The sequence below is a fragment of the Poecilia reticulata genome, linkage group LG8 (genome assembly GCF_000633615.1).
Source record: "Poecilia reticulata strain Guanapo linkage group LG8, Guppy_female_1.0+MT, whole genome shotgun sequence".
Lineage (NCBI taxonomy): Eukaryota > Metazoa > Chordata > Actinopteri > Cyprinodontiformes > Poeciliidae > Poecilia > Poecilia reticulata.
Genome location: NC_024338.1, coordinates 12,231,268 through 12,246,415, shown reverse-complemented (window position 1 = coordinate 12,246,415; position 15,148 = coordinate 12,231,268). Strand labels below are relative to the sequence as shown.

The following is a 15,148-nucleotide window of genomic DNA, read 5'->3' as shown; positions in this document are numbered from 1 at the left end:
ATATATATCCTGTGTAGCAAGGGTTCATCTCTTCCCCTCATTTTTGACAGGACTTGTAGTTGACAGAAAACTCCTGTGTAAAATTTGCCAACAAACACTTAACAGTAAAAGAACATCTTTATTACGAGCCTCAACTAACAAGTCCATTTGTCAGTTAAAGTTCATTAGAGGGTAACAACTTTTATCTGTGATTATTATAAAGCTATGAGCAATCATGAAATCATGCTTGACATAACGGAAAATGAAAGTAAATTTCATTGTGTTGCGGCATCAAATAAAAGGTATTTTCTTCTTTTGTGGAAGTCACTGAAGCAACAGTATGTTGCCCTAAGATGAATTCAAAAGTGGAGCATTTTGAATTCAAGATTCTTTTTTTTTTTTTTTATTCAGAAATTACCAGAAAACTTCTTTAAGAACAAATAAAGTTGTAGCCCATCATCATCAGCAGTGATATAAACACTATGTTTGCACGCTGTGTGATTGCATTGCACAAAACCTATTAAACCATCATGGCACCAACCCTGCACTTACCGTTAACCACAACATAAGAACATCAGGTTGCAGTGCACGAAGCTTGGCTCCCTGCATCGAGATTTTGTACATCTCAGAGCTGAAACAGGCTTTGTGTAAGTGACCTGATTTTTATAGGCTGAGAAGTGCAGCTTTGACCTAAGACCCTGTTTTTTCATGACAGGAAGCTGCACATTGAGGCGATGGATAGAAAAGCACGCAAAAGAAAAAGAGACTGCCTGTGCTTCCACTCTGTCAGATGTTAAAACTTCTGTTAAAATTAAAAGACCTGAAAGATTGAACTTGACTCGGCCCGAAAATGTTGGCTGAAAGCAGACAATTGATGTGGACCCTGTTGCTTCTATTTGCAGAAGGTAAATGCAAACGGCGCTTGAAATATTTTTCAGCTATGGTATGTTGCAACATGTGGACATTTTTTCCTTTTCCAGATGTTTTCTCCAGCAAGTGCTTCGTGGATTACCCCCAGCAAACCATCTGTGCTGTCAGAGGCTCGCCTGTTGTCTTCTTTTGTATCTTTAATAATATTGAAAAGCAAGAAGTAAAAAGGTTCATGTGGGCTTATGTGAAGTCTTCTAAATGTCGTTTTATTTTAACTTACCCTGGGAATGAATCTGAAAGATTTGAGTACACAGGAGACAAAGTGCATAACTGCTCTTTGAAAATACACAAAGTGAGCCATGATGATGCTGGGAGATATTTTTTCAGATACAATGCCAACAAAGGATGCCCCACTAAAGGTCTAGTATTGAACGTTATTGGTAAGTCATTTCTCATTTGATTTAACATCGTACTGTTTGCATTAAATAAGTGAAAATTTAAAAGAAAATCAAATTCAAATCTTCATAGATCTGAATATTTCGGTGCAAAAAGAAGCGATAAAGGAAGGAGATTCAGTAAATCTCACCTGCAAAAACCGCTGCGACGGTGAAGGAGGTTCATATGGGTACAGCTGGTTTAAAGATGGAGAAGCCATAAATGAAGGACCGGTACTTCATTTGACAAACGTGTCCTCTAAACATTCAGGGAACTACACATGCTCCCTAAAAATGACAAACGGAACAACTTCAGGAGTCGCTCATGTCGATGTTGAATGTGAGTATCGGCCTCAACAGAAAGACTTTGATGTGTACAGAATCACCCATTTACTCCCTCTGAGTAATGCTGACATTTCTTTTGCTAACAAGGGTTTTTTTTTTTTTTGAAAATCAGTTTGAAAGGGAGCCTTGAGAAAAGTATACAACTTTAGTAGTATGTTTTATTTGTGCTTTTGATATATTTAATTTTTTCAGTTTTTCTTTTCCTCAAAGAAATTATTTTTTTCCTAGAAGAAATTTAAAAATGCTGTCTCCACCGAGAATTTTTTTGTTCCCAGCAGTGACTGACTGTAGTTTGTGTTGTAAAAGTGGATGATGAAGGCAAGACTGCAAATGTTTCATGCAGCAGTAATCTGCAACGTTGTTGTGATAAATCATCTTCCCTGACACTCATTTGCACAATATGCCCCCCTGGAAAAACCTAAGCTGTAAATTCTTTCCTTTATTTTCAGATGGACCCAAGAACACATCTGTGCTTGTCAGATCATCATCTGAGACGGGGTCAAACGGCAGCATTGTCCTGATCTGCTGCAGCGATGCGCACCCGCCTGTAGAGAATTACAGCTGGTTCAAAGTAGCAGACGGTTGGATACAGAAAGTTGGACATCAGGCTGAGTTGCTTCCTGATGATGGCGGTCAGTATTCATGCAGCGTCTCCAACAAACATGGAAGTCAAAACTCCAAAGTTTTCACTTTGAAGAAGAAGAATCGTAAGTATTTCGCTAAAGTCGTCGCCTTCTGTGAACTAGTTTTTGGAAAATGCATTAAGAAACTCATTAGGTTTTATTTTCTTGCACTTTTATATAACTTTTTAAGCATCCCAGACAAACTATAATGTTTTTTTTTTGTTCTTTTTTACAGCTTATTGGACATTTATGAGATACATGCATGTCATTATCAGTGTCAGTGTTGTGCTGCTTCTAGTCATGACATCTGTTATTGCTGTTTGCAGGTGAGCTGTCTGTTCTTGTGTGATACTGGTTTTAATCATCTCTACAACAAGCAGATACATTCTTTAGTCTTATCCACCTTACTCTGTGCGCAGAGCACGCACGAAACAGTTTTACACGTTACTCATCCTTGTAGGACGCGCTTTTTATTTTTGAGTAAAGTATTACACGGAACAAACTGGAGAACCTTGCATTTATTTTCTGAGCTTAAATAGACTAACGGATCAATCCGATGTTTCTATAAACATTAAAACCTGAATGCAGAAAACTGAATGAACACAATCGTTTTTTTTTTCATCAATATCAATTTGTACTATTTTCTTTTTTTTTCTTGAAAAACAATCACCCTAAGTTATATATTTTTTGCTCTATTTCAGGCTCACCAAAAACAAAATGAGGGCAGAGACAGAACATCTGGAAGAAATGCAGGTCATCTTGTTTTGTTTCCTTGATTTAAACCGCAGACAGCATTGTTCTATCGACTTATCTGAAGCCAAATCAAGTAAACATCTCGAACTCTGAGTCATCACAGATAAAATGCGGGAAAATAACCTTTTGTATGGCTAGGGTTAAAAACTTTGACTTTTAATATTTAAACATTTCTGTTTCCTTTATTTATCTACTAATATGTATTTGCATTTTTGTATTCAGAGGACAGATGGTGCGAATCGACTTAGGACTGAAGACAGTCACCAGTTACAAGCTGTCAACAATCTTAAGGTTGAAGAAGCTACAACAGAAATAATATATTCTACTATTGAATTTCAAAAGGGAAGAAAGAGAACCATGTGAGACATTCTGACATTTGTAAACCCGTTGTTATAATCAATGAATAGAATAGATGGTACAATTGTTGATATACATTTTAACTTTCAGGAAACAGGAGGATTATGAAAATGAAACTGTTATTTACAGCACAGTTCGCAGGTAAAGTCCAGCAAACATGTTTTATATATATATATGTATATACAATCTTTGGATTTAAACAGATTCGTTAAAAAAAACATTTTATTTCTTTTTTTAGGAACTAGCTTTTGAACCACTGAAATAGGACATTCTTTTGATGTGATTGCTCACAGCGCAGTCTGAGTAAGAGCAAAACCTTCTTCTGAGGGATTTTTCTGGGTGGTGGATGTCTCCTTAGAAGATGAAAAGAAGTACAGCAACTCACATTTAGTCTGTCTGCCAGGTAGTATCACTCTTGATGATAACTGAAAAATAAAACTCCAATCAGATTTACTGAGAAAATGCTGAAGCCCAAAAGTACCATTGTTTGTCTATATTTGCATATTTATTGGTATGTGACTACAGAACAAGTTGTTTTCAATGACTAACAGTGAGTTACTTCTCTCCATCTCTTTTATGTGAGGAAACTTTCAGTGTATGATTCTTGCGAGATACTAGAATAGACATTTTCTCAAAGCATCTTTGAGAAGTTTGGAGTGTTCCTTCCCACAATCATAGCTAGACACACCTTGTGGCTGTCTAGAAAACCTGGAAAGAATGTTCGGTTTTTACTTCTAAAGCCAAGAAAGGCATTGTTTTTAGTAACTGTTGAATTTTACCTGTAAATTCTAAAGAAAGATCTGAACGTCTGTCTGCGCAAAAGTGACTCATCCACCGCAATAGAACGACAGCRCCTCACCACCTGCTACCACTTCCTGTGTTATTTACTGGCCATTTTTTTCACAGCTGCTTTTGTGGCCTGTTACTTAAATCTGTGGTTCTTTCAGATGTGAAGTTGGAGCCGCACATGACCACTATGACCTTATGACCACTCCTACATGCTCTCTCTGGGTTGGAGGTCTGTTTGTCTCAAGTGAAAGGGAGCAACCATCCAGATAGTGTTTGAAAATGGATTCACTTTTCCAGATTTTGATTTGGACATTTTTATGAAGTAAAATTGTGAATTTCTTCATTGTTGCTTGGTTGTTAAAGGAAGCCATTTTTTTTCAGATAGGCATCAACATGTGGAATAAAACATTTGATGTCTGCACTCAATCTGTTTAATGAAACCTTTCTGACTTTTGTTAGTCAAAAGAGTCCATCTTAAGACAAATCACATATGATTAGACTTAGATAAATATTTAGGATCATGACATCCTAACATTTAACATTAATATGTAATTTTGATGCTTTAAGGTTTTGTAAAAACAAAAAGAATAAAAGTAGACTTGAATTTGCCTCAATTTGCCTCTTTTCATGCATTTGCTCTTCAGGGAATTTAGAAATGCTGTCGTCATAACTACGTCTGTCTCAACAGTTCTCACTGTCTGGGGATGTTGTTGCCCTCATAGGGTACGCAACATACTCTGTCAATGACATTCTTTGAAAAAAAAAAAAAAAGGCTGTTTGTATAGCTCTCTAACAAAATGAACTATGAAGATTGTTTGCATCTAAAAAACCATGAGCAAGACTAAGGTTATGGAAATCAGCAAAAGATATATCCAGATTCTTTCATGTACTAGATTTGTTGCTCAAAAAGATGTGACAGTGACTCAGAGATCAAACGTACACATAAAGATAATTATTCCCTATACCAAGTCTTGTTTGTGATTACTGTGTAGCCAGAACTCGTCTACATCAGCTTGTACAGCAAAACCTCAAATGCACAAAGAAAGTCTCGTGTGACGCTCAGGTCATCGAGGCATCTGTTAACTCCAAGAGAAAGATAGACATGAGATATTTTATTTAGCTGCAAACAGTTTTTTCATAGAGCCATTGATGCAGAGTCGCTCATCGACTGCGTCACCTACAGGCTAGAGCAGACGGACTCCCGTGTGAGTGATAGATGTGTGATATACAGCAAAGTTTGCAGGTAAAGTTCAACAAGCATAGTTTAAACATTAATAACCGAGTGCTTAAGGCAGCCTTGGTGGAAACATGTCTTTTCTCTTTTTCAGAACGTCGCCGCTAAACCCCCGCACATCGCAGACATCAAGCAACGTCATTTTGAGTTATAGATGTACAGAGAAAGCTTTGATGGCTTTGATCTGCTCTTTAATACGCATGAAAGAGAAATGAAAAATGCAATACTAGGCAACTCTTGTCTGATTTCTCTAAAATAATGAAGTACCTGGCTTACACAACATGTGTTTGTCTTTGAAAGTTATTTCCCAACTTGCATTTAAGTTGCAGCCACATAAATCACACCTCTGGAAATTTTCACATGCCGTCATGTTACACCCACAAACTTTAAATGCAGACACTCGATTTAATCATAAGAGGCAGAACAAAGAACAGCAGGAAGACATCCACATTTTAAACACAAAACCATTGACTAGATGTGAAATGATTTCAGCCTTAGCTTGCATTGGAACCCTCTTTTTAATCTTATTCTTGATGCTACTGTCTCTTTAAGACTGTGAAAGCATCCTCATAAAATGTCCCAACATTAATTATGAATCTAGTTTTTAATACAGGACGAGAACTGAAAAGCCCTATAGTAAGTTTCTATTTCCTCACAAAAAGCATCTCTTTTACTTTTCGTTTGGTTCGTTCAAATTTTGGTAAAGCGTTTAGAATATCACCATGCTTTCGTCTCACGTTGCTCTTTGCATTGAAGGGACCGTATGTAACTGCTGTATTCTTCAGGATGAAAGACACKTTTTCTAATCTTAAACTCTTGACAGCCCGAGTGAACCTTTAGCTCTGATCCAAGTTGCCATGGCATTATGTTTTAACAAAAACCTGAAAATGTGAAAGTGGAGTGATTCTGCTGAAACACCAATCTGTAGTGTTACAGACAGATAACCCATGTGACTCTTATAGATGACTGAAGAAGTCGCCTGCGAAATCCTTTGGCCGAGATGTCACTTTGTTCCACACACACTCAGATTCTGTCCCACTCTGCCCTCTGCTGAACATCTAGGAGCACAGCATGGCCTTTTGATCAATTCTCAGTGTCCTGACTGTGGAAAGCCTGAACAAAACGGCGAGTGAGTGTCACATGGCAGCTATAAGGAGAACTGACTCATAACAACATCGAAGGTCATCCTGCAGGCATTTCAAGCTTAAGCTTTAAGTGTCTATTAAATTGTAAATCGGGTGATGCAGACTTTATCTAAAAGAACATTTAGAGTGAGATTTATCTGCTTGTTTTACTTAAGTGTGCTCTTTTTTGTGATATTAAATTATCTAATGCTGTTTTTAGCTTCTGCACAGCCTGGATGTAGCTTCAAAGTGCCAAACAAACAAACAAATCAGTTCTTTCCATCTTGAGGGCATGCCGTCTTTAACTAACCAGTTTATCCAGTGCTGCTACTAGGCAACTAAACATTCCTCCGTGACTTTAGGTTATGTTCTATTTGGAAGTTTTGTGTTTCATTTAACAGTATTTTAAAAGTCAAATTTGATCACTTTTGTTTCACTTCTAGTGCTACAGTTCCTCTTATAAGTCTTGGGTTGTTTTTCAAAAGAGAAAGTGAAAGTTATCAATGAAGACTCTTCCCTTACATTGCCAAGCTATAATTAACTTTTGACGGCACAGAAACATTTGCAGGAATCACTTTTAAGCTATTTGGAATTTCTTAATTTTGTATATGTTGTTCAAAGTTTATAACAAGTAATATGGATATGTCCAATGTATTAAAAACAAAGTTCTACAACAGTGTCTGAAATCAACTGTTAAACGGGTTGATGGTTAAATCATGGTTCGGTTGTTGTTCTTTTCAAGAAAATTACATTATATTTCAATAAAATTAACAGTAGTCCTGATAGACTAAGCCAAAAGCATTGCTTATATTTATAAAAGCAAGACTGATTAATAAAAATAATGATGAACTGGCATCTCCAAAGCCCAGATGTCATCAATAATGAAGCAATGTGGAATATTCTTGACTAATTAAACACTAATGAAGAGTTTTAGGATGCCATTTAGAAGCTAGGAGAATTATTGTTGAAGTCTTTCTAAAGATGTTTCAAAGAAACTTCTTCCCAGAAGTTATAAAATGGATATCTGGTTATACCAAATATGTAATTTTAGACTTGTTACTTTTTCTACTAGGGCAAAGAATATATTTTTTTTATGCCAAGTGGAAGCAGCGATCTGCAGAGATTCACGATTAAGCTCCACTTGAACCAACAACCATGATTGGAGATGGTTAAGTTGTCCCCAAATGATGAAGATTTATAACCAGTTTTATTCGTGTCACTAGTCACTGGTCATAATTGTAAAACTAAGGTGTGTTTGTACACATTTCAGTACAAACACTAGTTTCACACCACAAACTAGACTAGTGGTGTGAAAAATCCACACATTAAAACAAGAAATTTAGACCACATGGGATTAAAAATATTTTTATGTTGCTTTTTAACAAAATTCGACCCCTGGTCTTTTCGTTAATATTTAGTTGTTTTTCCTCCACTTTCTGTTGCTCTTGTCCATTTAAAAAGGGCTTAACATAAATAACTCTCATTAACTGATTAGTTGAAATTCCAGAAATGTATTATCTTAGTTTTGGTGCATTGTTCTTACATTGCACTGCATGTATTTTAGCCAACAAGGATAAATATGGAGGTACAGCAGTTATGAAAGTAGGATGTTTGGGGAACATTTTTTGCCCAGAGGGGGTCACTGTTTTATAATCAGTGATCTGTTTTATTGCACAGCTCTTGAAATCTTGTTATATAAAAATAATTTTAAGCTCCCACGTACTTCAAATAAAAAATGGAGGTAAAATTACTTTTTTTTTTTTTTCATTTATATCCTCACATTAAGTTGGGATCGGAACTCTCACGTTTAGGATTCATAGTAAAAGTAAACTTTGAAGGTTTACGCCCAGTTAGGATGAAACGAAACTTTAGAAGAGACGGAAACGTGCCTGAGCGAGAAGACGTCTCAACCCAGAGCAGCCAGCAGTGAGTCATAGTGCATGCAGCAGAGATGGTACGTAGACTTTACTGAACTGGACAGCAGAGAGAAGATTGAGGACCCACTCGGTTCTGGTGAGCGCTGAAATGTTTGTTTTTGCTACAAGCCATCCGGCATGCGGTCATGCCAGTATCCTAATCCTATTAGCTGGAGAGACTGTAAGAGCTCGTTGTGACAAGACACAGCTGAGTAAGTGGAGGATTACTGGGCTAAAACAGTGTTGTGGTTCGGCGTACACCTAAATTTACAGCTGTCATGGGTTAGTTTCTGTTTGAAAGAGGAGAGAAGAAGCTAAAGTTAGCAAGTGTTTACCACTGGGCTAGGTAGCTCACTAGCTGCTCATAGCGGTGGTGGTATTTTTCTGATGCGACTTATGGCTTTTAGTGAGAATGCCTGATGGGACTTATTTCAATGATCACGGTAGCTGTTAAAGTAATAGCTAAGCTATCGTTCACGTTTTTGTGTAGTCAAAATAACAAGGAAGTTATTCGCTGATATGTGATTGGCCGACATATATAGCCAAAGATCGTTTCTTATCAGGTGATGCTGCACGGTACAGCTAAAAAAAAATCTAACTGTGTTGCCTACAGTTGTCGTCATTCGTTCAGAACTGGAGGTTTTCAGCAGAGACAAATCTAAACAATAATTACCATCTTAATAATGATTCACATTAATGTGAAATAAATCATTATCAAAAATATTTATTCATAAGGTTGACCCAGATTTGATTTGAAATAATAAAGAATAAAATAGTTAAAATAAATGCATTGTATTATTTTTTTAAAACTCTGCATTAAATGTGAGCCCAGTAGGTGTAATCTAGATTTATTGTGATTCTTTAATTATACTGTTGCTGTGCCCCACATGACTAAGCAACTATCTGCAGGGTGGAGAAAGGAAAATGAAACCCATCAGAAAGTGTTATCTAGGAGTACCAAGTGAGGTCTGTTAAACTTCAGCCAATTAGATGTATTTTTTTTTAACCTAAATATCATTTTTATATTATTTGAAGATTTTTCTTATAATAATATAAGAAAAATCTTATATTAGGTGATTAGGTTAAAAAAATTAACCTAATCACCTCTCCCCTCGATTTTTTGCGGAGGTCAGTGTATCAACACATGGTAGTTGGCGGGACAGATGGCTGCTGTGTAACAGCTCCCAGTGACACTCCTTGAAAAGAACATTTTTATTGTGATACATAACAAAGGACTTGCAGGTCAGTTTGTTGCGTAAATGTTGGTGAGAGATCATGAGGTGAACTACTTTTCTGTGTGTAAATCTGAGCRCTCCATCATGATACCGTGCTTGATATAACAGAAAGTGAAAGGATACTGCATTATATTGGGGAATCAAATACAAGATATTTCCTTCCTTTGTATCAGTCACAGAAGCCTGACGATGAAGTGTCCAAGTTGTGGCTATGCTATTGTGGATAAGAAATCCAAGTTTTGCAGTGAGTGTGGCCTCAAGCTTTCTGCCACAACATCAAACACAGAAGGTAAGTGGACAAGTTTAGAGATTCAGTTTATTCTCATGATTTAACATAACTAATCATTTTGAAAAAAAAGGTTTTTATGCTCATATGTTTAAAAATTAAACAAATCTGTATTTTAAAAAGCTATAAAAAAAACCTTAAAATTACTTAGTCTTTTATAGCAGTAGTGTCATCTCGTGTTTTCATTTTATTGTGTTTGTGACTTTAAGTGAAATTATAAGGTTTGGTCAAATGTAACTGAGATTAGGCTTTTTGGAAAAATCCGCTGGTGGTGGATTTGTTGTGAAACAAAAAACATGTTAGAAAGCCCCTCATGCCCATTGTTAAGCATGGTGGAGGATCTGTGATGCAATGGGCCTTTTTGTCTTTCAAAACTGACCGACAGCATCACTAAAACTCCTGCCAGAGCACATTTGCATTAAAAAATCTGGTCAACCTCTGTTCTATGACATCTAGTTATAATTTGATGCAGAATATTATGGGTTTGGAATAAATGATTATTGAAGTAGGGTTTTATTTCATTTTTAGTACCAAGAATAAAAAAAAATAACCTAATCAACTTGCTAAGAAGTTTAGATCAATTGTATATTTTGACAAATTACAAGACATTGCAGTAATAAGCACAAGTATGAAAAAACTATATTAGAAATCAAAGTTGGTTTCAAGTGTCTGTTTTGTGAAATTTGATTTTTATTCTTAGCTTTATTTCCCTGTTGCAGACACAGAAAATCAGCCTAAGTCCCTGATTGCAAACTCTGAAAGCAAAATGGAGGAATCAAACTCTCAGAGAAATGTCCATCACGCAGAGAACATGGACTCCAATAAATCGGCCAAACGACCAAATGATGAACAATTCAACCCAAAGAAAAAGGTGAGAGTAAGTAATCTGAACTGTTTTACTCTTCTTATTGATAAGATCATCCTAAGTGTTGGCAAGAACTGTTCCTGTGGACACATAGCTCATAGTTATTCATAACAAAAATAAGGTTTCTATTGAGTATGAAAAAAGTATTGCGATGAAAATAGAGTATGCAATAATGTTATTTCCAGACTCTGTAAGTCAGTCAGCGGTTTTAGCAGCTTCAACTTCTGAAGCCTGACTGCTGTACAAATATCTACCATAAATATATGATGTTTACAATGAAATGCAGTTATGCATTTACATTTTAGGAAAATGTATAAAAGTGACTCAGAATCTGTAAATTTGAGTCATAAGAACGGAATTTTGAATTGAAAATGTAAAGAAACCTTTTAGAAATTGTATGATCTCTGTAAAAAGGGCCAGAATTAATTCTTTGTATGTCCAGAATGCGATTTATTATTTGCTAAAACATATATATTTTATTTTGTCCTTTTTTATAGAAGAAGAAAAGAAAGAAAAACAAAAAGAAGAAAGGCGACAACATGCCTTCAGACCAAGATCAGAGCCAGTCTGACCCGTCACTCGTATCTTTGGAAGACAGTCAGGGAAAGACGAGACAAGAAAGAGGAGACTCCAGTGACAGTGAAAGCTCAGATGCCAATATGGAGGAAACAACAGACTCACTCCAAGATGATCCCCCCTCACACCAAGATGATCCCCCCTCCACCAAGATGATCCCCCCTCACACCAAGATGATCCCCCCTCACACCAAGATGATCCCCCCTTACACCAAGATGATTCCCCCTCGCCCCAACAGCAGCCTACTTCATTACCAGCTAATAGCATGGCAGCCTCCTCTAAAAGTACACCGACTGAAGAACCTGTATCTACAGCTGAGGAGACTTCTGCAAGTCAGTCTGAGGAAACCAATGCTAAAGAGACTGATGACAATAAGTCCGTTCAGGATCAAACACCTGAGAAAGGAGCAGGCGATGCTTCAGCTCAACCTTCAGCCTCAACAAACAAGCAGGTCACCCAGTCAGTTTCAGCTGAGGGAGCAAAGACTGCTGATCCTAAAGAGCAAAAATCTATCCCAAAAAATTCCAAAAACAAGAATGTACCTGTTGTTACTGTAGAATCTAGACCGGACAAGAATGCTAATTCAAATCCAAAAGCAAAACAGACAGAAGAAACACATCAGAAGGCTAAAGGTCAAGGAGATCAGAAACCGAAAGGAAAAGGTCAGCAGGACCAGAAGCAGAAATCAGCGCCATCAAAGGTACTGTTGGTTAATGTTTGTTGTACAAAATTGTTAATGAAAAAGACCTGTGTAAGGTGTGTATAAATAGCATTTATACTTAACATTGCAGGCTGATAACTCAGGCTCCAGTGTGGATCCGGAAAACAAAATGGACACTGAGAACAGGCAGGATGAAGTTTCAGGTGGAGAAAAGCAACAAAATCAAGACAATAAGAAAAGCACAAAAACCAACACTCCAGCAGCACCACTGCCTAAAACGTAAGACGCATGTAACTTTTAAAACTACTTTTATTTTTGAAGAATTATGTTCAGTAAACCAATTTTCTTCTCTTTGTTTTCTAGGCAAATTCAAAACAAAAACGTTGTCACACGAGACAGGCTCACAATTTACTTCCATGCAGTTCTTTCAAAGGATTTTAAATTTAATCCTGATGAAGATCGAATCTTTATCAGAGCTGGGAAACCTATTGCAAATAGCTGGTATGATGATATGGCTGAGCTGGAGGTAACCAGGTAGGAAAGAAATCTTAGGTTTTAACTCTTTGCTAAGTTATGTTAAATGTTGACACAAAACTGTTTCACCATTTGATTTTAGGAGGTTTTTATTGTTTGAATGGTTTATATTTAAGAGTGAAAAGCTTTTCTAGAAAAATATTTTTTCTAGGAAAAAAGACACCTCGAAGAAGCATTATTTAACAATACTTTCAAAGAGGATCTGGCTCTGGTTGCAAACAATAAAGAAATGACAAATAATTAGAGATGTTTCAATAGTGCATGAAATTTAAGAGAAATACATTGTTTTTGGTTCTTCCACAAAATTGTAAAGTTCGTACTTCATCCTTGTCTCACTGATGTTACAATACAACATGTGCCCTATAATTTGTTCTCCTCTGCAGGGATCTTGGAGATCATGGTTTTCTTGTTGAAGGATGCCTCATAACGAGAAAAGACAAAACTGTGTCTGAGTCCATAGCATACAAATATGTTGTCTATAAGAAAAAAAAGGGTATTTATGAGTTTGAGTACATATACAAACTGGATTCTACACATCACCATACCAACAGATGCTTGTTTGTGAACAAACACCTCATCACTGATGATGGTAAATACATTTTTAAAAAGTCTTCTCTCAGTCAAGCTGTGCAGTAATTTTAGTATTTTAGCAGTTGTATCTATATTAAGCCGTGGTTGTGTAGCAAACACTAGTATTTGTTTTGTATTTTCTGGTAAAGGGGACTGGCATCAGTATGACGACATCATCTGCGCTGAGCCATCAAAGCTCAACATGTTCACCCGCCTCAAGGAAACAATTTGGCCTGAACAACGTAAAAATCTGATTCAAGGAAGAGAAATTGCTGCAAATGTGATGCTGCAGTTGATATTTGATCTTCTAAAGAGCTGGAGTGATACCAATGTAAAAAGTTTTCAAATTCAGCTAAATCAGTTTTTCCAGGTTTATGCAAACCCTTTTGTTTTTGAGGAGAAGCAAAAGAAATGGTACTCCTTACAATTTGGAGAAGACGATGTAAGTTCAGAAATTGTATGTTTGTAATCTAGACCCTCATTTTTGGCCAATTTAATTCATTCTTTTTTTTTTTATGCAATATTATAGGTGAGGAAGATCCTGAAAGAGTTCATGCTGACACACGTGATCCCTCAACTCCAGGATAGGGCTGAGGAAAATCTGTACATCCCAGACCCCATGAGAGCAGCTGTGGTCATGCTTCATGTGTGGAAACAGTACAAAATCAAACTTGAAAATCCTGAGCTCTTCCGCCTCTGTTCTGCACTGTGTTTGCCTGAACTAGAGAAGGACAAATTTCTTCAGTACTGGGCAAATTTTTCTCAAGCTGTTTCAGTATTCAAAAAGTAGGTACCCAAAATACCTTTTAATTTTAATTACAAAACATGAATTTTAGTAAAGAAGATGATTAAGACCTATGTTTGGAAGCAATGACGTAGAATAAATTCTCAGGCATTTTATTTGCAAAACATTAAATCCCACAGATTATTAACCAATTTTTAAATGTTTGTAGTTTGCCAGAAATGCTGGTGGATCTCATCAAAATAGTCAAAAAAGCTACAATGCCTCGATGGATTATGGTACTGCCTCTCCTTCATCTGCTGAGAGGCACCATAAAGCCCTTTGAAAGAAAAACCTCTGGAAACAAAAACTATAATTCGTCCTGGGCAGGTTTGGAAGGCATTGACATTAACAACCAAACATGCTTTTACAGTCAAGACAGGAAGTAAGACCCATCAGTTTTTAGCTGTCTGCACATTATTTTTAAGTTTTCGTTTTCAAATAGACCAATGTTACTGACCATCTTTTTGATTGTTTTTTGTTCAGAGCACTTATAAATGTGATGAAGAACAACAGTCACTTGATGAAGGTGGATCCACTTTTAGTTCGGTCCTGCTTGTACCTGATGCCTCTTGAGGGACAGCTGGAATGTTGCACCAACATTAATCTTGAGCTTCTGGACATACTTCAAGTTTTTACCAATAAGGTTCCTCAGGAAATTACAGCCAGCAGCTCTCAGGTGAGTGGAAATCTGGACAATAGTGGTAAATGTAGATTAAACCCTGCATGGTCATTCATCATTATATCTCTGAAGTCACCAGCTTTTACACATATCTCAATATTGCCAATTCCCAAACAGTATTGTAGGTGCAACATAGACATATGAACCTGTCTAACCGCATGGAAATGTGTTACCTTCTAGAATGGTAGTCAAGAGTTATTGGTGACAGTGTCAATTAATTATATTTCTGGTTTTCTGTTATGCTTTTCTAGAACGTCACTGAAATTCTTGCCCACATCCAACAGCACCTCGTTGAGGACAAATACAGGTAGTGACATCAATATATGACACTATTATATAAAATCTTGTGTGTTTGTGAAGCCTGCAAATTGTATTCATTTATGACTACTAGCTAAGGATTCAAGCAATGATCTTTAAGTTAAGGAACCAGAACCAGTCCCTTTTACATTAACAATAATTGTCAACATTAGATGAGTGCGAGTTTTTAGAGATGGGTGTGTAGTCACAATAAAACTGAAAACGTAAGGGTTGCAT

General features: G+C 36.6%; 2 protein-coding genes across 4 annotated transcripts in view; both read left to right on the top strand.

The window, feature by feature from the left end:
- Window positions 1–4,701, top strand: part of LOC103468859 (B-cell receptor CD22-like) — a 12,977-nt gene extending 8,276 nt beyond the window's left edge. For 2 of the 3 annotated variants that reach the window (XM_008416233.1, XM_008416232.1), the window contains 9 exons: window positions 695–884; window positions 960–1,289; window positions 1,378–1,623; window positions 2,078–2,335; window positions 2,487–2,577; window positions 2,953–3,004; window positions 3,227–3,363; window positions 3,452–3,502; window positions 3,600–4,701. In XM_008416233.1, the coding sequence (XP_008414455.1) occupies window positions 830–884; window positions 960–1,289; window positions 1,378–1,623; window positions 2,078–2,335; window positions 2,487–2,577; window positions 2,953–3,004; window positions 3,227–3,363; window positions 3,452–3,502; window positions 3,600–3,606 (1,227 nt within the window). In that variant the 5' untranslated portion in view covers window positions 695–829 and the 3' untranslated portion in view covers window positions 3,607–4,701. The remainder of the gene's footprint in view (window positions 1–694; window positions 885–959; window positions 1,290–1,377; window positions 1,624–2,077; window positions 2,336–2,486; window positions 2,578–2,952; window positions 3,005–3,226; window positions 3,364–3,451; window positions 3,503–3,599) is intronic. The other variant, XR_534258.1, reaches the window with a different exon arrangement.
- A 3,660-nt stretch (window positions 4,702–8,361) lies between these two features.
- rnf213a (ring finger protein 213a) overlaps window positions 8,362–15,148 on the top strand; it is a 36,577-nt gene continuing 29,790 nt past the window's right edge. Inside the window, exons 1-13 of the mRNA XM_008416236.2 lie at window positions 8,362–8,521; window positions 9,833–9,948; window positions 10,665–10,822; window positions 11,308–11,531; window positions 11,594–12,086; window positions 12,178–12,326; window positions 12,411–12,581; window positions 12,965–13,170; window positions 13,301–13,593; window positions 13,681–13,937; window positions 14,105–14,317; window positions 14,419–14,611; window positions 14,866–14,921. Of these exons, the coding sequence (XP_008414458.1) occupies window positions 9,849–9,948; window positions 10,665–10,822; window positions 11,308–11,531; window positions 11,594–12,086; window positions 12,178–12,326; window positions 12,411–12,581; window positions 12,965–13,170; window positions 13,301–13,593; window positions 13,681–13,937; window positions 14,105–14,317; window positions 14,419–14,611; window positions 14,866–14,921 (2,513 nt within the window). The 5' untranslated portion in view covers window positions 8,362–8,521; window positions 9,833–9,848. The remainder of the gene's footprint in view (window positions 8,522–9,832; window positions 9,949–10,664; window positions 10,823–11,307; window positions 11,532–11,593; window positions 12,087–12,177; window positions 12,327–12,410; window positions 12,582–12,964; window positions 13,171–13,300; window positions 13,594–13,680; window positions 13,938–14,104; window positions 14,318–14,418; window positions 14,612–14,865; window positions 14,922–15,148) is intronic.